This window comes from Rousettus aegyptiacus, unplaced genomic scaffold, assembly GCF_014176215.1.
Source record: "Rousettus aegyptiacus isolate mRouAeg1 unplaced genomic scaffold, mRouAeg1.p scaffold_m13_p_11, whole genome shotgun sequence".
In the NCBI taxonomy this organism is placed as follows: domain Eukaryota; kingdom Metazoa; phylum Chordata; class Mammalia; order Chiroptera; family Pteropodidae; genus Rousettus; species Rousettus aegyptiacus.
In genome coordinates, this window is record NW_023416286.1 from 86257409 (window position 1) to 86283015 (window position 25607).

A 25607-nucleotide genomic window follows, 5' to 3' on the forward strand; every position below is an offset into this window, starting at 1 on the left:
AGAAATTATTTATCTTCATTTTCATCCTTTCCTCAATATAACATGATTACCCTTTCACAGAACGCACCCTTTGCCGGAAAGAAAGCATAATCCAAATGGTATGCAGATGAGAAAAACTGAGAGATAAGCATGTTCATATTGCAAAGAGAAAACAATTCTGAGGTCCAACAGCTGGAATCTGGGAAGTTATGCCTATAGGGAAAGTTTACAGTGTCTAATTTTTAAAATGTATGGTTCCCTGAAGGATCATGTGACAATCGGATAAATTTAAATAACTTGTTTAGTATTAAGAATCATTTTCTATACTCCTATAGCCACATCTGACTATTATACAAGCTCCCAAAGGAAAGTATCTAAATACAGTCATCTTAATTAGTTCAATTTTGCATCTTAATTTCTATATTTTTTGCAAATGACACAGTCATTCAAACAACTATAGTACTCTTAGTTCAGCTGTACCATAAACCACACACACAGACACACACACACACACACAGTTCTTTATTTGTATGTGTGTCTGATATAATTGACAAAATTGAGCTTTCTCCACCATACAGTCCATATAAAATTTAAAACTCAAATGAATAGCCAATACATTCCTGAAAATTAAGTCTCAGCAATTGCCATAAAAGTACAGGTGAAACAATAAAACAAACAGGAAAGGTCTATATTCATAATATGAAGGATAACATAAACATATATAAAGTATATATAAACATATTTACATGTAGAACATTATATATGTATAACGGAAATATATACATATATATGTGTATATATATATATATAAATAAATTTTTTAAATCTATGATTGGATCAACAACTTGACTATCTCTAATTTTAGAATTTTCTATAATTCAAAGTGATTTAGACATAAAGATGTCTGAAATCTGCGTATTTATATTGGCTGACATACCTGAACACTCTCTCTCTCTTTTTTTTATAATGTAGACCAAGCAGTTTAATAACTTAATCTCAGAGATAGTAGGCAAGTAATCATTTTGTGTCAAAACATACCTTTGAAGTAATTGTCATTGTTTAAGTTAAGTCTGTGTAAGTGAAAAATAAATATTTAGGCAAAACATCAAATTATTCGACATTTAATTATTGGATTTTAGCAATTTTCTACAAAGGCTACCCTACTTACTGTTTACAGTGTAGTTTTAATATTGTAATGTCCCTGTTTCATTAGGAAAGCATAGCCATTTCAATGATGGGTAGAGGGGCCAACAATTACTATGCATAAGATTAAAACTTAAAGCCAGAATGCTATTTAAACCAGCAAGGATTAACAAAGATTAAGAGGGCCTCTGCTGAACACAGTTATTTTGGGAAAGTCAGGAAAAATCCTTGCGTGTTACAGCTCTGTGGTGTTCACTGCGAAGGAAACACGTCGAGGAACCCGTCCACATAATTTCTTACTTCGGAGTAAATCTACCTCTTTATTATAATCTATCTCACTCTCGGGCATGAATTTATCACAAATTAGAAGTTACGTTTATTTCTCCTGTATTGGAAGCATTACTATACCACCCTAAGAGAGAGAGAGTTGGCAACTTATTTGTTACCACTTAGAGAAACATTAGCAAACATAACAGGATTTCCTCCCCTTAGTTTCAGACTTGCCTGTTGCCCAGGGAGCCCACATATCTGTACTTTTGAAAACACCCATACAGTTTCTAGCATTAGAGTTTCAGATGCGCATCCGACTTAATGTTTTATAATGAGGAAATAATTTTCAGTATCTTAAAAATCTGAAAACCCAAATTCATAAGTCAGGGCATCAATGAGCATATTCTAAAGTGCTGTGGCAATGGGAGAAAGGACATTTGAGTTTTCCCTGCTTAATGACTGTTAACAAAATGGTTTTATTTCTGCTTTGTAAATAGTTTTAAATAGGGTAGTGCTCTTCTATTACCGTGGTGGTTGCTACTGTTTCTAACAGCATCTTAAAATTAGAGTTGTTTCCAAGTAGACAACTCTATAAATGGAAGTCCATTTTTTTTTATTTGCTCTCATTTTTCTTTTTTATTTCTAATTTACCTTTTTTTACCAACGTAAGCTTTCACAACACCTAATTAGCTGCCCAGAAAAGCAGAGAGCAGGCAACCATCTCTATTTATGGCTGGGGCAAGTGTTCTGGAGATTAACTCTACAGAATGTAAATGAGGCACAGAAAATCTATCAGCAAACAATGAAGAGCCCAAACCTTAGAATGGCAGTTCACATACACTACTTTTCTACTGAAAGGTTCTAATAGTGTAACCACTGTTTGCTTTTACTGTCTTTTTCTTTGTCAGCACATGCGCACAATATCACACATGCACACACACACTCCTTTATAAGCACAACAAATTATGATTTATCCAAATGTATTCTAACATATCAGAGAAAAACATCAATACTGAAATAGAATATAGTCCAACAAATCTCTAATAAATTTTTTCTTTCAGTAAATTCACATAATTCGTAGCATCCTGTGAACTGACACTTTTCTAACATAAATAGTTGTTTCTTTTTTTTTTTTTGCGATATAGATTATTATTCACTTACTACCTTTTACCATCCTATAAACCCCTTACACTTGTTATGACAGGGTGAGTCATGCCATATAAATGGCACCTTAACAATCTATATTCATTCAAATCATTTCCATTTATGATTTCTATGCCCCATTTACTAGCATATTAGTTAAAAATAAATCTGACTTCACTCTGACTAAGAGGGGTAAAAATTTCACTTTGGGTATTATTTCTAGAGACAGTGTTGGAAAGTTGTCTCAAAACTTTTTTTCCCCTGTGTCAGAATAAAAAGAAAGGAATATTTGAATATTACAATTTTGCACATGCTTTTTTCCCCTGCTCCTCCTCACATGACTGCCGGCTTTAATTTTAACACAATTTTTAATAAGCTCGGTGTATCTTTTTACGCAAGGAAAAAAAGGGAAGGGTAAAGGAAAATGTCACATCTGAGACCAATCACTTTATTTTAACTAAATGATGTTTCATTTATTACATTGTATTTCCTGTGTTTCTTGTGCACAGGGATCTGTGTTACTTTACTAATCAAGTAAGTGATACATAAACGCATAGATGGGGGATGTGTTTTCGCTTCTAATTTTTAATGTGAGAGGGATCATGTACCTTATTCCAATATGCTCATTTGCTCATTTTATGAGGATGCTTGTTCACGTGTTGGTGGTTATATAATGATGAAAGACTAAGTATAGGACCCAGAAACTTAAATTATTTCCTAATTATTGGCCATAAGGAATCAGAATATAGGACCATAGTTCACATAATAAAAATACTATGAAAGAAACATGTATTTTCAGGTGGGTGCACTGCTAATCTGGTTTCCAGATTTTACTACGGTTGTGGAACGCCATTCTATCTGCTTTTGATAGGTGGAGAGCATACTTTGAAGAGGAAATTATTATAATACTATCAAATAGCCAAACCATGCAGCTTTGGAGAGCTAATCCTCTAGCGTGCACCTGTATTGCACAATGCTTCTGAATGCATTGCCATGGCTGCATTCAGACACCAGAAACCACTGGCCTATATCAAATTCAACTGAATCCAATTGCAACTGGGCATTTGGGCACTTGGAGCATTGTCACTTACTCTTCAGAGCAGCTGCACCCCTTCAGGGATGGTGCTCAGTGTTTGGGACCCTTTGTACATGTGTACCCGAGTAAATTTTCGGCAAATATGTATTGACAACATATAGTTAATGCCCTGAGATTAAAAACAAAAACAAAATAAAAACGAAAACAAAAAAACAACCTAAATTAAATGGAAACTTATGTTAAGGAATGAAAATAAAAGTATATGAGGACATTTGAGATGACAACATTGGGAATATAAAAAGTAATGAGAATCTAAACCACACATTGGGAATCTAGGGCACAAACATACTTGTGTACCATGGCGCAATGCTCTGAGATTAATTAACATTCAACATTTAGCTGCCCGCCTCCCCCAGTCTCATACTGTAGGTACGGCCATCACCTGGAGCGGCAGCAGATGCTTGGAAGGAAAGGCCCAAATGAATGAGGCTGTCTCTTTCTTTACAGGTACCCTGAGGAGAACTGGCTCTGAAGTGCAAGACTATTTGAATGAAGCAAATTTTGTTTTGTTTCGTTTTTGAGAAAAGGACTCTCTCTGACAGAGCCTCTCAAGGAAAAACAATACAGTCCAAATGCCCCACCAGAATAAAGACGGCTCAAATTCAACAGGACATTGGATGTGTGTAGTTCCTCAGTTAGTTTAAAAAAGTTGTACTCAATAATTTACAAGATGAGAGTGAATTAAACTCCAACTTTGTGCCAAGGCATTGGAAGTGCTCAAGAAAAGGCATCTTGAACAGATCGTAGTAAAACAGGTGTTTTGTCAAGTAAAGGATCGTGGGGATGAACTTATGTCTATCCACCTCTAAAATCCTCCAGTTCTCTAAGACTACGTCTCTTCACCAAGGAGTTTGCACTTTGATTGGAAATGCGAAGCTGGGTTTGAAACCAGCAAAAGAGAAATAATTTATGATCAGTTACGTTTTTAACCATGTCACGTGAATGTCAAACAACAGAAATACTGAGAAAAGTGTAACCTGTAACCTGTAATATTGTGAAAGGCCTTGTACAGGAGGAAGTGCATGATCTGCAATTCAAAAGATGATCAGGGTTTCAACAGATGGTGGAAAGCAGGAAGAGGGCGACCCAGGTGAAGGGAATAGAAAGCGAAACAATGCACAATGCAGCAGCTCTACAAATCAAAAGGCGTATGTTACAATGCCGACAAATAAAATAATAACATAGGGGAAATTGGCTAGAATTTCAGATGATGGACAAGCTCTAAATAAAAGACCAAATTTAATGCTGCAGGCAACGAGCACTAATTTTAAGTATTTGGGCAATTTATTGCCTGTCTCAGAAGATTCTTGAAATATTTAGGTGCTTGATTGAAAAGTGTTGCTTGATTGGTGCTTGTCTATATGAACGTGCAAAACTGGGATGAGCCAGAATGCAAGCAGTATTTAAATGAGCATTATTTCTAGAAAGAGATGTCTAGAGTTTTGGCCCCAAGGAGGATGTCTCCAATAGGGAACAATAGGTCCTGGTATGATTCACTGGCATACTCATTACAATCCAATGAGACCCATTGTGCTTGGATCTCATCCCACTGCTAAACTAAAGAAAGCATTAATGTGTGTGGGTTCAACTGGTATTTTATATTAATAGCACACATTTTGCATTTTATATTTCTGCACTAGAAAAATACATCTTCTTCCAACATCTGTTTAATCTCTCTTCCCGCATTCTTTGATTCGTTATCATTAACCAACTGTAAGATTGCATATGATCATATATCTGAAAGATTAGAGCCTTCTTTCAGAAAGCCAGAAGAGAGAAGGTCTGGAAGAAAGAAACTTACAGGCATCTTGGCAAGAGATAATAAGTATTTCTACAAGGCAAGGAGAATGACCATGAATAAGGTAGATGCTGAATCTCAGAAACCTTTCAAACTCATTTCACAACTACTCAGATCAGGCTGTAATGTCAGTTTTCGATTCCAGGACCTAAACAAAGATAAACATCTTAGCTCTCTTTTGGTATGAGCTATACAATATTTAAAGCAACATAGGATCTGTCTGTTAAATACCATGTTTATATAAAAATCCAAAGTTCTGGATTTTTTATGAAGGGTACCATTTTAAATAAAATAAACAAACTCTGCCTGACATATATCTACCTGAAACATGGCGGTCAGAATATTTTCCCTTCAGAGAGTTTTTTAAACCAATGATGCTATTATTAAAATTAAAGGCTATATTTAAATAATCACCTCATTATAAATTTAAATTACAGAAAACAATGAGTATCTTGAAAAATTACACCTCAGCATCTGTAAGTTTCTCTCTTTTCACCTAGGTTTCTTCTTTTATACTTTTTCGATTCTACGGCATTATTGTCAAATGTGTCAGTTTCTCTAGTTTAAGTTAGCCGTCTTTTTATCTTATACATTATCTGGCAGCTATTATTAACATATAAATTAATTAATATACCTTAATTAAGTTTAAAGTCTTGCAAGGGTTAATGCAGCTTCAAAGAACCTGATTTATATGCAGTGAGAAACCTATGCTCCGGCATGCAATAGTTAGTAAAAGCTGTTTGGTTTACAAGGACAAATTTAAAATTCTAGCAACTTCGTTCTGTGAATTTCAGACCCAAGACTATTTAAATAGGCTACTATTCTTCACCTTTAGAGAGGATGTTTTTCTTATGCTTTCATTGCCTGCGTAAGCTACCCCCATCTCTGATAACGGCACCATTTTGATGACATGGATGAATATACCTAAAATTCAAGTCATCCTCCTAGCAAAGGGGCAATCCTGTCAGAAAGGTCAATGAAAACATGCCCGTTAAGCTAAATTCTTTGGAAGAAGCAAGTGAAATAGTTTAATTTGTGTTTTTCTCTCATGCCTGCTATCTGATTTCTATCGGGATGTACATCTATTTTCAGTTTAAATTCTGTTGTTCATCTTGTTTCTAGCACTTGTTTGTTTTCATTTATTAGAGACAAACAATCAGGTATCATTTTTAGCATCCTCAGATAAGAGTTAATTCAGGTGCAACTAATCCTCTCTTGCTTATTATTTACTAATCAATGCCTGCCAATAGGATTTGAGACTCCCAGAAGATTGATTTTTAGGAAAGTTTTAAAATATTTTTGTATTTTTAATGACGTCCTAATTTCTAAGAGCTATTAATTAAATTCACAGAACTCTAGAGCTAGATCTAAAATTTCAATTACATTACCTTAAATTAGATGGACACAGTTTCAAAAGAACAGATGAGGGCCTTGCTCAGATCAGTATTTTAAAAAACACATTTTAAAGGAAGAAGTAATACAAAAGATATTTTCTTTTAAGAGTTAAAGGAGTAAGAAAAATGTACATATATGAATATATACATGTATGTGTGTATATATATATCTAAACTATATATATATAAACTATATACATATAAATTATACCTCTCCATAAATGATTCATACAAAAATTATTTATATTACAATTAAAAAATAAACTGAAGCTAAATGTCCTCAACATTTATGCATATACACACAAATGATGATGTTAGGCAGCCATCAGATATGAGCAACAGGGAGAACAAAGAAATAGGGCCCCAGCCTAGATACTGCCCTCGAAACACTCCGATGTTAGTAGAATTCTGGGTAAGCACATGCACACTAGGCGAAGAGTTATATATCAGCCAAGTGTCAGTGCAAATGACCTCGCTTGCCAATCACCTACAAATGCCTTTGGGACCTCTCATCACAGCCCAAATGTAATGCAGGCATTGCACCTTCCTGGTCTTTTTTGGTGGCCTTTTTAAGCGGCGCCTTTGTGTCGGTTATTGTCGTACAGTGCTCAGCTTGTCACAGAGACCATGTGCCTCCTTGGGCATGCTTCGCCTTTCTAAAATATACTTTTAACAAATCTCTAAGTCTCGCTGACCCGTGATTCTTCACCGCGACAGAGAGGAAGATGCTCACTGCGAGGACAAATGCTAACTACCCTGCTGCATCGCGATTCTCTTTCTCCCTCCCCCAGCCGTTGGGGAAACACAGAATTCTGAGTGGCCCCGTGGGTAACGATAATAAATATGTACTTTCCCTCAAAATGCCTTTTGTGAAATGGGTTTTTCTGAGAGAACTATTAAAATCGATAGTGTCCCAAATGTAACTTTAGAATAAAAGACAGTTTGAACCTAAGCAATTTGTCCCTAATCTTACTAAAACTCCTTCCAACAAGCTGCTAATACTACCACTGTTATTGCTATATTACGTTAGAGACTTTTCAAATATGTAAAGAGTAGTAAAAGAAATAAGGCCATTTTAAATAAGGCCTCCCTTTTCTGGAAAATTACTTCTCTAAAACCATTATGTTATTACCTTTAGTGTGTTGTAAGTTTATTGAAAGCTGATTTTTTTTTTTTTATCCTGTATGATTGGGTCATCCCAAGAATGAAAATTTAAGCAAAATCAATACACTCAATATCCATGTTCTAGAGTAAATACACAGAAGTGTATCTCGTAATGGGTTTTACTGGCAATGGCAAGCCATTTTTCTAGTAACAGCTTTAATATTTTGTAATCGTTAAGACACACTGAAGCAATGAAGAAATTGGGAGAAGAGGTCAGGAAATTCACATACAGAAAGACAAGAGATTGGTCATCTGGACCACGCTGCCCTGTAATCAAAAAGCTATTGGAGAAGGCTACCTTCGAATCAGAGAAATATAAAAATGTGTTCATAAAGGATATGAAAGCCTATCCATACATAATGCACTATAAACATCAAAAGGTGTATACAGTGATGTTTTTAAGACTATCTTGGAGAGTACTTTCTGTAATTTAATTGATAAACATCCCCAGAGCAAAAAACAAACAATAAAACTGAAGTGCATTGCCCATAAGTAATAATAACAATGAAATAAATATAAATAGAGAACTTCTTTTACTTTCTGACTTATAAATTTAATCTAAAAGGAAATTCATATTGACATCATGGAGAAATCACTGAGACAGTTTTTGTTTTTTGTTTTTTGTTTTTTTAAATTCAGGCATGGCATATTTGAGTTTTTCCATTTAAAGATCTTAAAGATCTACATGTTCAGTTTAAGAAAGAAGTGATTGTTTGTGCTGCCAAACATTTTTTGGTAGCTTAACAATTTCCGTGGTTATTACTGAAAAAGGTTATAATCTGGTGTTCAAAGCTCTCTATACTCTGGCTTAAATAAACTCTTTAGGCAATCCTATCATCAAAGAAAAAGTAAATTTAAATTCTAACAAGTTAAATTTGTACCTTTTCTTTCACACAAAATCTCTGTAATATTTAGGAAAATTGGACCCTAAAATTCTTTTAGAATTTTGTAGGGCTTAAGTTAATTGGAGAGTGTGGAAACCGTTACTGGACACACAGCTTGGGATCACCAAATGTCTCCCCAAAGTAAAGAACAAATTAAATTTGAGAAAGTGTCACTCTAACCTTAAATTTTTAGGTGATTTATTTGAATTTTTCAGGTTCTGATGAGTGTATTTCTTGATCTAAAATTTTCTAGTATTAAAATCTAAGGTCTGTCTAGAAATGGAATAAAAGTTTACTATATGATTTAACAAATTTCTAGTCAAATATATATTTTAATGTTTTCATCAAATTGATAAAACTATATGTGATCACAAAAGAAAATTAATTATTAATGTAAATATGGTCATTTTGGTAAGTATTATTGCAAAATAAAAAAAAAACATTATTAAGTTAGAACTACTTGGAAAATAGAAACTTCTCTATCGAGTACCATTGCTTTATTATTAAAAACATATATCTGCAAATAATTGTGTATAAAATTATAACTATAAATGATGTGTTATAAGATTCAGCATTTATTTAAAAAGTATACAGTCTAACAGATGTCACTCATTAATCTACTTATTACCCGTATGCATTGTATGAACCATATATTTGAGAGATAATAGTAATTTAAGCAAATAGTTATCCTGACTATTTTATAACATACACATAATTATATTACATACAATAATTCTAGTATAATAATAAGAAATATATATACAAAAATAGAGAAAAGATTATATTCAGTAAGCTCCGATAATTGAACCATAAATTCAAGACTTTTATCATAGCACATATGTTAATGAAAAATATTCACAAGCTTCCCTAGCTTGATACTTTGAAAAAAATATGTTTGAAATGATACCTTCCAATATGTCAGATAACTATCAACAAAGACATATAACTAAAAACCAAGCATGCATATCTTTATGTGTGTACCCTTCGTACACATGATGAAAACACACATCTTATACCAGATGGAAATGAATGGAAGGTGCCTTGCCTAAGGGCAAAAATCTTCGAGAACCATTTAGTAGATATAAAAATAAAGGTCTAAACTGCCTAACAACAGCTTCTGGTTTCCTGATGTTCAGTCGCAGCTCCCAAATAGTTCTGTGTTTTAAGTTGCTAGATGGCCATGGTAACACACAAGTGTGTACATTACACAAACATGTACACATACCAGGGAGTATACATGTGCACATGAGCAGAAAATGGATGTCAGATCAAGAGAAAGAGATTTTCAAGAACAGATAAAATAATGTAAAAAAATTATATATATTCTAAAAGCTAAAATGCTTTACTGGTATAAATATCCTTGAATTTAATTTTTACAGAACTGAAAAATAACTTTTTCCCAACTGATTATAATTTAATAAATAGGAACTCACAATGATTTAAAGATAACAAGAAAGATTTTATATGGATGTGTGTATGTGCATATATGCATGTCAAACTTTCCACCTCATTCTCCAAAATGACTAACAAGTATAACTCTCATAACTCTAACATTATTTAAAGTCTTTGCTTGTATGTTCTCTTTAATTTCCATTCATTTCCATACAGAAAATAATGCAACCTCTTCTCTCTTTTTATTTCTAGCATGAGTAAAGCAACACAAATAATTCTAACAATGATTGTCAGACTGCTATAACATATATGCATATTTTTCAAGCAAAGCAACAGCCTGATATAATATTTTTCTCTACTGGCTTGTTTACCTTATGTAGAGATTACACTACTCAGAAACCAAACAAATCTCTCTAAAGCATTCAAATGACTCAAAGACTTGGACTGTATACTATTGAGACACAGAAAAATGTGTGGTGAGCTAAAATTTCACCTGAGTTAGGTAGATACTCCTTCCTGCCTTTCACTTAATCCATCTAGTTATTACAAATATCAGAGCATTTTCCCAAAGTATCTGAGTCACATCCAGAGCACACTTAGAGATTAATATATATTGGCAAAATTCATCAAGTTCAAGGGATTTTAATATTGAGCTTCGCTAGCTATTGCAATTTTTATAAATTTGGTTCTGCTTTTCCTTTGGAAATCTACATTAGGGTGATGTGTAAAAATTTTACAAAGTGATGTATAAAGAAGTCTTTAATCCATTTTCACAAAACAACACTTATTTAATATGGAGTGTAATTGCTTGTCTAAAAGGAAAGAAGAATTTGGGGATTTTGTTTCTCAGGTGAAACAGAGTTCTTTGGGCTATAACAGTGAAGCAGATTGCTTTATACCCACAACTAAACATCCAGGAAAATAATCAAATCCCTTTCCTATACCAGCCATGTACAGCTCCATTTCGTCATTTTTTTCCCTCCTAGCATTTTCTGTACTACTTCCAAAATGAAATTACTATAAGTAGTAGGTTTTTTACTAGTACATATATAAGAATTAGGTCACTTAAGTTTAGTTAACAATATTAAATAAAAGACCCACAATAAATGAATATTTAGATTCTTTTTTCAAACGCTAACACACAGCTTTTCCTGAAATATTAATAGTACCAATGCAGATACAATAGAATAAATTACTTATTAACTATACTATTTTTCTTTAATAAATAAAGCCTACAAGTTCTGCATGGCTATATACATATATCAATCTCTATACCTATAGATACAGATATAGATATCTTTAAACTTTCAAATAGACATATAGCTATAGATGTTGATATATCTAGCCATTTATGTGTGTATAGTCATATGAGTGCCATCATCTAACAAGTACAATTCAGATCACAGAGAAGAAAGCTAGCAGATGAAGAAAAGGCTCACCTGGAGGAAGCAGATCAACAGACTGAAGTCTACTTGTGATGGTGTGTAGGGTGAGGATAGCAAAGGAAAGCAAAGTCGGGAATGCTTGAAAAATAAAATATTTTTAGTTAACAAATAGAAAAACCAAGTGGGAAAAAAGGGCCAATTGAATCATGAATCCTTTATTGATTTCAATTTTTATATTAAAATTCTTTAGTTTGGTCAATCCCTAAAAGAAAAGGTCCCTGGTATTTCCCCAGACACAAATGATTTAGTCTGATTGGAAAAAAAAAAAAGTTACTTTTTTGGAGTATTTCAGTTTAGACAAGATAGAAACAGTAGAAAGTAACTATATGAATCCCTATGAATCCCTATCCCTATGTAAGAAAAATACTCTTGTGAGGATGGATTAATTTACTCTAAATAAAAACTTTTCTGCTATAGTTGGTAGATGTAAACAAGCAGAACACCAAAATTAAAGTTGCAAAATATCTATTCTTTATTATCCCTAGAGAGCAAGGCTTTAATAACAATTTTTGCTACATCTTAATGTTAGGTATACACTGTATATTGTCTAGAACTTGAAACAATTTGTTATTGAGTTCTTCATACAATCACCTAGAAACCTTCAATTTTTAAGTGTATTAGTTTTAGTAATGAGAAATACACATATTTCTGTAACAATTTCTACTTTTTTAACCCAACATAAGCCATTTATGTAGTATGAAATTAACAAAATGTTACTTTTTTGTTGTTTTTTGCTTTGCTTTTTATGAAACTCTTAGGTTGATTACAGATTGCATAATGGATCAATGTCTTAGATGTAAGAAAAAAGAACATTTTGTTTGCATTAATCTTATTGAAATGTGCAGTGAATATATAAAATCGACTGCTGTCTAAAAGTGCTATAAAATAAAAAAACCACCTGTCAGTTAGCAAAAGTAGCTTTATATTTTAAATAGTCTCACTTTCTTCTTACTAACCTTTATTCAACATCGGTTGTTAGCTCTTCTCCTGGAATATAATTCTGCAGGATTCCGATATTAAAACAGGTCAAGTAGTTAACATCAGGGAGTTCAAACTCCACCCCCCACAACACCACCATGCGCTGCGGGCCAGCAGATGTTTCTTTCATTTTTTTTTCTTTTTTCCCCTGACTTCATGTTTAATTTGTGTATGTTTCTCTCCTATTTTTAAATAATATTCCCACAACAGATGGAAAAATCTGAAAATAAGTCTGCTTTGTGTACATGTTTAAATGATGCTTCCTATTGTGATATTTAACGCAGTAAAGAGAACAGAGAACATACAGAATATTGGTTTAGGGGAAAGAAAATAATTAATTTTTAAGTCTTCTTGTTACTGTGTGCAATTTAAAATTCTGAAAAGACAATCTACTCTTTGCCAAAGATAAATGAGGAAAAGTTTATATAGTCCACAGCTTTCACTTATGATTTTATTATCAGACTCATTTGTCTTTTTTTCACTTGACATGATTCTCAAATTTTCAGTCCTAACAGAAATTTATTTTTTTCTATTCACTGACCATTTTACTACATAAAAGGTATTTTACCTTCTCTTGATAATAATCCAAACTCAATAATCAATATCTAAAATACTTCAGACCTATTCAAAACACATCATACATTTTTAAAATAGTATAACCAGAATCACATAAGGTATAGAACTCTTTTGTTCAAAAAAAACATATCTCATCCAATTTAGAGAAGAAACAGCACAGGCTAGGCCTTGGTTTGGATAATTTCTCCTCCAATGTTCATGTCAATCTGCAGCATCAGAACATGGCCTTACTTGGAAACAGGGTCTTTACAGATGTCATTACTTAAGATGAGGTCACATGGATTGGAGTGGGCTCTAGCCCCAAATCTGATGTTCAATAGGACAAGTAAACTGAGACAGAGAGATAGTCACGCAGGAAGAATGCCATGTGAAGATGGAAGTAGAGTTGGTAATGCTATGTCTAGGATTGCTGGCAATCACCAGAAGCTAACTATAGACAAGGAAGAATCCCCACTCCACACCCAACATACATAAACACACACACACACACACACACACACACACGCACACACACACACACACACAACCATCAAGGAGCATGGTCTTGCCAATACCTTGATTTCAGACATCTAGTCTCCAAAACTGGGAGGGAAGACATGTCTGTCATTTTAAGTCACCGAGTTTATGCTATATTATTATGGCAGCCTAAAACCAATACTGATTTTGGTACCCAGAAATGAGGTGCTACTGCAATAAATATCTAAAAAATGTGGAAGTGAATTTGAAATTGGGTGATGGGAATAAGCCGGAAGAGTTTTGAGATGCATGATTTAAAAAAGCCAAGACTTCCTTGAGGAGACTATTGGAAGATATGTAGATATTCAAGGTAATTCTGGTGAGATCTCAGAAAGATTGAGAGCTGTAGATAAAGCTGTCATTTTAGAGAATGCATACATGGCTACAGCATTATGAACAAAATGTAGGTAGAAGTATGAATATTAAAAGTACTTCTCATGAAGTCTCAAGTGGAAATGTTAATGGACACTGGAAGGCACTCCTTGTTATAAAGTAGCAGGAAAGTTGGCCACATTGTTGGTGTAAAGAACTTCTTAGCGATAACCTTGGGTACTTAGCTGAAAAGACTTCCAAGCAGAGACAGGTGTGGCTTGGTTTCCCTTCTTTGGTTACAGGAAAGAGACTCCTTGAGGAAGGGACTTTTAAGAAAAAAGGGAACCAGCACCACTTGATTGGGAAAAATTTCTTCCTGTCTGATAAGCATACTCTGACAAGAAACAAGGGTGTGGCCAGACAGCCATTTGCTATAGAGATTAGATATGTAATTTACAGATCTGACCAACCATCCAAAGAGGTCAGGATTAGAGATAGGGTTACACATTTCTGTGGACAATCCTCTCAGCATCCACAGAAGACAAAGTTATTGAGAATCTCACACTAGCAGAAACACTGCTGATAGACTAAAAGGGACAGAGATGGGGTACAGATAAAGGGACCAGGAAGGAAAGGTGACTGCCCCAGCAGGTCAAGTGGATTTAAAGAATAGAGCATTAAGGTACAGATAATTACTCTCAGCCTTGACAACTGATGACATGTGCCCTGCTGCATTGCCAACTTCCTCAAGACTAGTAAGCCCTTTATTCTTTCAATTTTCTCCCTTTCGGGATGAGAATATCTATTCCAAATGCTCCACCATTGCATTTTGGAAGCAGGAAACTTGTTTTCTAATTTGATAGGTATGTGGAAGTAGAGTGATATTGCACTAAGCGTAGAACATACCCATAGTTTTACTCACCCCTGAGTGAGGTACTGAAATTTGAGATTTTTTTGAATTAATATTTGATTAATTCAAATAATGGATGAGATTTGGGACTTAGGGTTCATGCTGGAAAGGATTAAGACATTTGGATGGTGTGGGAGGGGAGAGAATGGATTTTATAAATGGAGTGGACATGAATTTGGGAGTCCAGAGAGTAGACTGGGTTGAATAGCATCCCCTCAAAATTTTTGTCTACCTAGAAAATCAGAATGTGATTTATTTGGAAATAGGGTCTTTGCAGATATAATTACTTGAGATGAAATCACTCAACTTAATATTAGGTGGAGCGCTAATTCAGTGACTGATGTTCTTACAAGAGCAGAAATAAGTGAAACAGAAATAGTTACCCAAGGAGAATGCCATGTGACCACAGAGGCTGAGATGGGAGTGACGCATTTAGGACGACCAGCAACCACCGGCAGCTAGGCAGAAGCAAGAAAGGATACTTTTCCTAGAGCCGGGAGAGCATGGCCCTGCTAATACCTTGCTTTTGGACATCTAGCCTCCAGAAAAGTGAGATAATAAACTCCCGTTGTTTTAAGCCATCCAGTTAGCAGTATTTTGTTACAGCATCCCTCAGAATCTAATACAGACTGTCGAAAAAGAAACTTTAAAATATAATACCCAGATAGCATAACGTTGCTACCATGAATGGTAATGGGGCAAATTAAAAAGTAGATTTCAGAGAAATTAAAACAGGATTGATATGACTAAACCAAAACGTTGTCTTCTAGATAATGATTCATAACTAAACTAAATTTGCGTAAGACATAAGTACATGTGCCAGTAAAATTGATGCCTTGAGTATAAGATTCAACTGAAATTAGGAAAAATGTGTGTGTGTGTGTGTGTGTGTGTGTGTGTGTGTGTGTGAGAGAGAGAGAGAGAGAGAGAAAGATTGTTCCAAATCTTACCAAATAATTAGGGATAAAATATTGTCCTTAAATACCTGCAAATTAATAACTCTTTGTGCTTATTTTAAAAAAATTGTTGACTTCTTTTCACACACATATTAATTATATTTTTAGTAACTTTACTTAAAATTCCTACATATACTACTGGGTTATTGAATAAAATGTATGACTGCAAGTACATGCACGCATGTACATGAGTATCTGCTCTAGTGATATATTAGTCTTTTATAAGGAGAAAGCATATCTTAATACTTGTAAGTATGGCTTCAAATACATGCACGTTTTCAGTCAAAAACTTATTACCAATAGTGTGGATAAATGATTCAAATCCACAGATACTTATATTATCTCAAGGCATATATTAATACATTTCTCTACTTTGGGGGAGAATAAATGCATGAACATTAAAATATTCAATTTTTGTACATTTATTGGAAGACATCTGACTACATTTTATATTCAAATGAGAAAAGGATAAGGCAAAAATATATTTCCCTTATGAAATTTGACACTAAATTTCACAAAAGTATACTGCAGATTAGCAATAGTTATATTTATTATTACCAAAGGAATTTTTCTTAAGTTAATTTAGCGTACACACAGGCACATGCCCACACTCACATATATACAACACTGTATTTCTTTTGGGCTTTATGTCCCCATATTTTAATATTAAATCATTTTTTTTTCCTATAGGGCACTTGTCTCAGCCCATGAGGGAAGCTAAAACAAACTACCATAGAGTGTGTGCTTATAAACAATAGACATTTATTTCTCACTGTGCTGGAGGCTGAGAAGAAGTCCCATCAAGGCACAGTGTCTAGAGGGGATCCACTTCGTGGTTCATAGACGTCTGTCTTATCTCGGTAACCTCACACAGTGGAAGGAAGCCACTTCGATAAGGGCACTAACCCAATTCATGAGGGCTCCACTCTCGTGATGTAATCACCTTCCAAAAGGCCACTCCTCCTAATGCCATCATGTTAGAGATTATGTTTCAATATATGAATTTTAGGTGATACACAAACAGTTTACAGCATCGCTAACTTAATAAAAGAAAGTAAATGCTGTGAGAGGGGAGAAGTCAAGTAGCTCTAAAAAGAAACTGAGTCTAATTTCACAAACTGGTCTGTTGTAGATCTAAGAATGAAAAAAAAGAATATATATATATATGTGTGTGTGTATATATATACACATATATATTACTTATTGATTATTCATGTGTCCTTTGCAAGTGGAAAGCCTAAGAATCAATCCATCCAAGTTGTATAATATCTCTCAAAATCATCGAGTCTAACAGTGTAACGATTAGTATCTCACACAAATGTAAGAAAATATCTCTTATTGTTTTGTTATATCGTTCACAGTAGAATCTTTCTGCCATGTTACTTCAGTTTCTTTAAATGAAAAAATCAATGCATGCTTTATTGTAGCCTAGCAAATTACACCTGTCACTTTTATTCAAATAATGCCTTCTAAGTACCATGTGTACATCTTAGGTTTCAGTAGTTTCTTGGTAGGGATTTGAGTCACTGAGACAGGCTTTACAATAAGGAATAGCTATTCAATTAATTTTTTCATGATATTTAGTTCTCAATCATTATGCTGACCCCCAAAAATAATGCAAAGTGAGATCCTAAAAACTGATTTATATTATCAGAACTGTAATCAAAGAGAAAAAATTGTACAACACACTTTGGGTTTTATACAAAATTTCTGCTGACTACTAGACTGCTTTAATGAGCAGATTTTGTAATCTGTAATGCTTACCGAAAAGTCATGGAGACATAATAAGCCATGTAATCATCATTATCCTTGACGATGGCTACAGAGAAGAGGGAAATCATTTAATCTATATTACTTTGATGTCAAAACAAAATGGCACACTGACAGGTAGAGACTGGGTTGTGATTAAATTTTGAAGATTACAAACGTATATAACTGAATTCTCATTCATTTTAGTCTTGAAATGAGAGGACAGGTATCAAAGAATATTAAAGCATCCAACTAAGTCAGAAATAAATCTTATCTGAAAAATTTTCTTTGAATTTCCTTAACTCAACAGCAGTAAGAGTAAAAAAAAAAAGATAACTCAATATTCTTTTTATGACAGAAAGCAAACATCAGTAGTGGTCTATGCAATCAAAAATACCAAGCTTATATATATTCTACAATTACAAATGAGTTACTTCTAAAAGTTTATTCATTTACTTTGGGAATTCAAAATGTATTTTATTACATAAAAGAGTCATAGTAAAATAGATTCTTAGTTTAATTTATAAAAACCTGCTCCATTCATAGGGTGGCTGACTATCATACTACGAATACTAACTCTGGATTTAATTTGAAGTCCTACCAACAGGGAACAATAAAACAATGGAAGTGGAAGAGGAATGAAGTTAGTTCTCTTCTTTCCATACACAGAAGTGACCCTATGAAGACGTATGAAATAAGAGTTTATTTTACTCCGATCTCCTTTGCTCTCCCTCCCTTATACTCCCTCTGCTTAACACTCTTTCTCCTAACCCTCAATTTATTAGACTTCCTTTATTTTCCCAATTGTGAAATATTATTTTGGTTTATTTACAAACCCTCATAAGTACACTGTGTTCCTAAATTACCTAAAGACTTGTCCCCTCTCAAGAAAACTTCCATATATGCCAAGCTGTTCCTATCTGGTGTATGTTACGCACACAGACATGAAAGCGAGATGATTAAATTATATCCAAAGTCATGTGACTATAAACTTAGAGAAAAATAAGGACAGTTTATGAACTTTTTAATGGACTTCTAGGCCCAAGAATCCCTGTCTTTACAAAAATGAGAACATTTACAAAACTAGTGAGCTGTCTCATTTGTGAAATTTTGATAAAAGTAAACTGGTGCTATAAAAACACAATTAAGGCAGAACACATGAATGTGCCTGTGCACCTGCACACACACATACATGCAGACTTCTGCAAGGACACAGAAAGGCCAGCGTCACAGGGGAGCCTGCCAGCATCCCTTGGTGTGCATGCTTCCACTGTCCCTTCCCCGCTTTTTGAAGGCACAGTCAGCAGCAAGGGTTCAGAACGTGTCAAAGACAATGAGGAAGGGAGAGCGTTCTTCTGTGTATGTGGGTCATTTATGTCAGAACACCGCCTGTCTTAGGACATGCAGCTGCATATTATATTGCCCAGCCCTTTCAGTACCTGGAGAGCACCATGGAAGTGACGAGAGACCAGCCATAGCATTCTTTGACTTTAGCTACCTGCTCTGTTTGGGGTGTAGAAAATTTCAGTCTCTAACGCTGGATTCATACAAGTGTCAATAATGTTAGGCAGTTACAATATTGGAGAAGGGCAGAGACTGAATTTGGCAAACCACACAGCTGGATCTCAAGCCTCACTACATGTGCTGTGGGTCGAATTGCTTAACTTCTATATTCATTCATTCACTTCTTTGTGAAATGAGGATATCCTCATAGAGCCTTTGTGGGGATTAAATGAGCACCACTCAGTGAACGCTACCATTAGTTTGTAATGCAAGGGCAGGAATGGCAAGTCGAGGAAGTACAACACAATGTGGACACAAACTCAGCTTAAATAAGGAACTTCTTGCACGTGAAAGCCATTCATTTTGGGACTCTGTTTTAGGATCGTTGAGCAAAACACACAGTTATTGCTGTTGCTCTTATTTTTAATATGCTCAATGTAATATTTCTCACCCCAAACTTAAACGTATAATGAGTAACACATAATCTTTTGGGGGTGGTATTAATTTACAGTTTAGGTGAAAAGGCAATAAATATACTATTCTTTCTCTTATTTTTGTAATGAACAGAATCAGAATTCCAGAGTCATTGATGATCTATCTCTATACTTCTCTAACAGGAAAGTGTGTTCAAAATATATAAAACCAAAAATAGACAAGACACACTTCTCTGAATGTGAAATAGTTGAAAAATAATTTAAATCGTTACTTCTCTGTTAAAACAAATATTATTATGAAAGAGAAAGCAAACTTATGGGTGTTTCATAAGTATGCTTTGCTATCCTCTGCCTTTAGGAATTCTTTAGTAGAAACACCTGAGAAATATTAAGGTGCAGGAATGTGACCCGGGCCGCATGCAAATCAGAAAGAGATCAGAGGTTAGAACGCATGTCCCCATGTCTACCATACTGGCTCTTCGCCACCTCCACGTCCATAACTTATGGAACAAAAACCAGGGAGATCGAAGAGAGAAAGCAATACTGTGAGCAGGTACTTCGATAAACTACAAAAAGTGATGCTAGCTTTTGTCTTTCTTTGACTCTTTGAAAAACTAAATTTGATTTTTAACAATTTTTTTTCACCAGATATTAATATTGAAAGAGGATAACAACAAGATTTATTTTTAGTTTTGTCTTCTATTTATTATTTACACATGGTCTATTGACATTCAAAGAAATGGCGACACAAAAAGTACACCTCATTTAACTCTTAACTGAACAATGTGGGCAGAATCTTACTTTCAGGATTGCCGGGCCTGAAATTTTCTTAGAGTTTAGTTCAGGTTTCCAAGCGTTTGATTGACTGACTGTTCACATAAAGCATGGTAGTTACGCTAATAAATGTATTTTAAATTTTTCTAAAGATATTTGGGCAATATCTACATAACACTACACAAAATAAAGCAAATATTCAATCAGATATGCAGGAAAGCAGATATTCAGCTCATCTCTTAAATCAAGTATATCCACCTGAGCTTCTTTCCTTGCAATTATTATTTTACACACAAACAATCTTTGTATAGTTCGAACCTCAAAAGAGATATAATTATACATCATAATTTATATTTTAGGGATGAAAGAAAGTTTAAAGATTATGCAATAAAATGTCTCTATCTTCTAGGTAAGAAAATTGAGCTTCTGAATAGTGGTAAAACAAAAATTATTCTCCTAATCCAGACACAGTTCTTTTCTCACACTACATGTATCTATATACTTTTCTCTTCATGTTGTTTTGTTGAAGTCACCCATAATAGGATGATCACAGAATGTATTGTCCAAACAAGGGTATTTCTGAAAGTTATAGAGGCAGCTATCAACAATTATGCCTGGAAACAAGTGTAGACAGAGATTTTTGTGAGTAAACCATGACATATAATAACCTATCCCAAAAGTAAAGAAAGACCAAGTTTAGCACCTATTGATTCATTCTGAAAGTGTGTTAAAAAATAAAACAAATAAAAATTTCATTTGAGACCAATAATCTTTATAAAATATTTTTTAGAAAATAGAATAAATTTTTATCTTTCAAAATTGAAAACCAATTATATGAAGATGTTTCATCTATGTGCATAGAAAATGTGGTAAAAAAATATTTACTGCTTTTGCATTAAACAACAGCCTCTATGAACAAATATAGAAGAATGTAAGGGAATTCTATACAAAATATTAAGCTAATCAAAAGCCTTTAAACCAAATTAAGAGTTATAAAAATTCATAATAAAAAATGCTTTGTAAAAAATTAATAGAAAAAGCAGCTAGTAAAAAACAAAACAGAAAAAAAAAATAAGGATAAAAGGGTATTAGATCCAAAATGGAAAATACAAGTATGAAAAGAAACAGTGTGAATTAATCAAACAAAACTGTTGAGAGAAATATAATGTGCAAATTTAATGAAGGGATTCTGGTGGTGCTCACGAGTAATCAAAGAATGACAGATCGATAATTAAAATTAGATAGATAGCTGAGAGAATAGTTTCTTGAAAATTCAGGAAATTAATAGAAAAGAATTTTCACCTTTTTTTTTTCAATTTGGGGAAGAAAAAAACAAAAATGTAAATTATTCCTCATATATACACACACTTTAAAAATACAAATCAATGATACATAACTAAATATAGACTTTGTAATACCTCTTTTGACACATCAATGGCTTACAGGGGAATGCACACGTTATAATCATACAAGCCGAAACCATTCAGATTTACCATGACTCGTAATTATCTAGGACATTAAAAGATCCTGGGAAAAGTTAATCTAATAAATCTGCCATTATCTCTGATACTTCAGATCTGTGCCTTGAGCTAAACAGTTGTCAAAACGGAGCTCTGTGTACATATAACTGAATCAGAGTAGGGGCAAAAATAACTGTCAATGCTTTTCTGATTTTTTTCTTTTCAATTTTTGACATAAAATGGTTAGCTAGTATTTTATTCCAGTTTTCTACAAGAGGCCAAAGATCGCTTTATTTATTTATTTTTCTCATAAATACATGCTACATAGCATGAAGGTGACACCTCATTTGAGTTCTTTTAGCTCTGAAAGGTGGCTTTGGCAGTGTTCATATGCGTTCTACAAGGCGAGGTCTCCGATTATTATATTTCTAGGACCTGAATGAAAGCCGATCAGCTTCAGAATAAGAGACAATATGTTAGAATATTTTTAGAAGAGTCACATATTCAGTGTTTTCTGTAAAACAAGTAAATTCATTTTATCAGATAATGTTCAAACTTGAAATAGTGAAAAATACAATATGCTGCTATTTGGCATTTTCTGTCACATGAGCAGGAATAGTTGCCCGAGTTTTGTTATCAGCTTCCGTTTCTCAGGAAAACTTTAAAAAAGCAGTACGATCTTTATAAACCACTAAAGACCAATATTTGAACCATAATTTTATTCTGAACTATGACCCTATACATGTATACGCTCTGCAGTCTCAATTTCTCTGTAGGGTCAACAAGAGAAGGCTCTTTCCCTGAGTATCTCCCTGTAGTGGTACTTAAAATAATGATATAAGTGAAGGATCTCTCTCTCTCTCTCTAAATATATATATATATGCACTAAAACAAATGAAAACGCTGTCCTCATTCCACATGTACCCCTCTGTATATTCTTTCTATATTTATATATAGAAATAAATCGATTCGATCAATTCAGAACATTTTATAGGTCTGTGATACTGCAAAACACATCAGGTCTAAGTAGAAATCTTACTTGATAAAATCTCTGCAGCCAAATATACATTTTACTGCTTTATCAAGGTTATGGGTGTTCACAATCATTAAATTCAAACACTTCATTGCTATGACTTCATTAACCATCAAAGACACTCAAGAATGTCTGGGATACTAAGGTTTATTTTGATATATTAGAAAGAACAATACAAACCCAAAGTAGAATTATGATCTATTTGATTTCATATAACAGATATAATTTAAATTTATTTAATGTAAAGTACATCACACTTGGAGTTTGGTTCTGTTTTGTTTCTGACCTCCTCCAAGTTTCTTTGTAGCCTTAAAAAAAAAACTTTTTTTGAGCTGTAGAATGAGGATGCTAAACATACAGACTCTTTATATCATTTTATATCATTAATAGTAATCTCTGGCCTTAAAAAACACACACTCAGCATTTTGGAATGTTTGACTTTTGACTCTACATACAGAGTATATAAAGACAGTCATTCTTATCCAAGTAGTATGATTTGGTAACAGGTGGTTCATAGCTCACTTTTGGTAAAAATATGGTATAATAAAACCTAAATAGATGATAACATGGTAACGAAGAAATTCATTTTGAGTATAAGAGACAGTTGCCTTCTTCACATCATTTTCCCTATTTTGCTTATTTAGCAAGATCTCTATATTCTTTTTTTTTCCCCTATGAGTTGTAAATAGTAGATGTGACACATATTAACATAAACTAAAAGGATGGCTTAAAAATACTAATATCTTCAGGAATAAAAAAGTCATCATGCAGAAATGTGCTAAATTGCTGGTCTATAACATGGCTATTATGCAGAAAAAACATTTTACTTTAGAAATAAATAAGAACTATTTTGTATAGACACAAAGGACTAAAAAGAGAAAAAAAAAACAGCCAAATTCATGAGGTTTTCACTTAACAAAAACAAGCATATGCAGCTCAATGGAAAGAGGGGCTTTGAAAACTTAAGCAGGTACAAAAATGAATAGAGGACTGTCTCCATAAAAGATGGACCCCCTACCATAAAAAAGCAAGTGATGTCTCTGAAAAAGTAAAGTTTTAGTATAAATATATAAATAAAGGATAAAACAAACAAACAAAAAAGATACATGATTTCACTTAATGCAAGTATTTCCTAATGATTTCTTCAAGTCTACTTCAAAAATTCCAAAAATTTAAAAATTGTTTAAAACAAATCAAGCGGGCAATTATCGGTTTGTTGAGAGTGTCAATCAAGAGTAGATGTGGGAGGAATTTATGTGGATGAAAGTACTGCCAACCTTTATATTTGACTCCTTTCTTCTACTAACATAGATAAAAATTTCAGCAGTTTTACTGTCATTTAGAAGAAAAAAATGACTTTTTTCCTCATTGTGAATTTCGTTTTATAATTCTTTTCTAATATCTATTGTTAATATTCAAAAGCTGTAAGATCTTATATCTTACTTGAAAAAAAAGAATCATTAACTTCTTCTATCCAGTGTAAATGTTTTTAATCTCACTATTAATGCTTTGAAATCTGTAATATATTTTGCTGGATATAGTTTAAGATAGAGTGCAAAGAATTAATTCTAAAACATTTTTAAAAAGTCAAATTATTTTCTTCATTTTTTAGTTAATGAAAAGCTATACATCTGTTTTTTCCTTTGTTAAAATAATCTATGTGAAGTAACACTGACATTTTTTACTGATCTTTATTCTAATAGGTTTCTCTATTCATTTAATGTGATTTTCTTTCTTAAACTGTTAGGGCTAAATACAATTAGTTATATAAAATTATAAATCAACTTTTTTGAAGATTTATTAAATAAAAAAATTTGGCTGTTTAAAACTGAAGGTTTAAATAATTCTATATCATCTGAAGTTTTATTTTTGTATTTTAGAATCAATATCACACTTTTATAAAATACTGTCTGTTAAAAGTTAAACGTTACTGGTTTAGAAAATCAAAGTAATAATTAACTATAAATATAAACATCAACCATTTATTCCTATTTCTTGTTCAGAACCACTGTTATAATAATATCACCTATGTATAGAGTTATAGAGTCTACACACTTAGTTCATATATATCAACACACTTGAACTTCATCCCTAAAGAAAATTAAACTTACGCGCAAATTGTTATCAGTTTTGGATTTCAAGAGGATCCTAAAATCCAGAGTTACAGGGACAAGTGGCAAAAATAAATCAGAACCTGGGTTTCTGCTTCATTGTCTACTTCTACAGGAAACAAGTTACCTTAAGCAGACTTGAAGTGCAAGTATAATTGCTAACCCATAATTTATTTTTCAGTAATATTGGAATAATATCTAAATTACAAATATATATTTTTTAATATGTGAGGCCAGTAATGATATACAGAAAGAGTTGGGTACAAAGTAGAAATGTGGTAAATTGCAGATAAGTATTCAACATATCGGTCCATGATTCTTAAATTTGGCCCAATTTTCCTATGCAAAATTAACTTTACTTCAGGAAAGCTTAGGTTATGGAGGGAAAAAGATGAACAGCAGATTATGACTTAAAAATGAGTCAATTTTCATTGAAATAACAGAGTAAATACAATTTCTCCTGAAGACATAATTTACCTTTATAAATCATCTTTTCCCTTCCTTCCCTTCCCTTCCTATTTCCTCCTTCCTTCCTTCCTTCTTTCCTTCCTTCCTTCCTTCCTTCCTTCCTTCCTTCCTTCCTCCCA

General features: G+C 33.3%; 1 protein-coding gene across 3 annotated transcripts in view; it reads right to left on the minus strand.

Moving 5' to 3' along the window:
* PCDH17 (protocadherin 17) overlaps window positions 1-25607 on the minus strand; it is a 92000-nt gene that overhangs the window by 7667 nt on the left and 58726 nt on the right. For 2 of the 3 annotated variants that reach the window (XM_016146187.2, XM_016146186.2), the window contains exon 4: window positions 11703-11786. The exons of the other annotated variant lie outside the window; for it this stretch is intronic. In XM_016146187.2, coding sequence (XP_016001673.2) covers window positions 11703-11786 — 84 coding nt within the window. The remainder of the gene's footprint in view (window positions 1-11702; window positions 11787-25607) is intronic. 3 annotated transcript variants of the gene reach the window in all.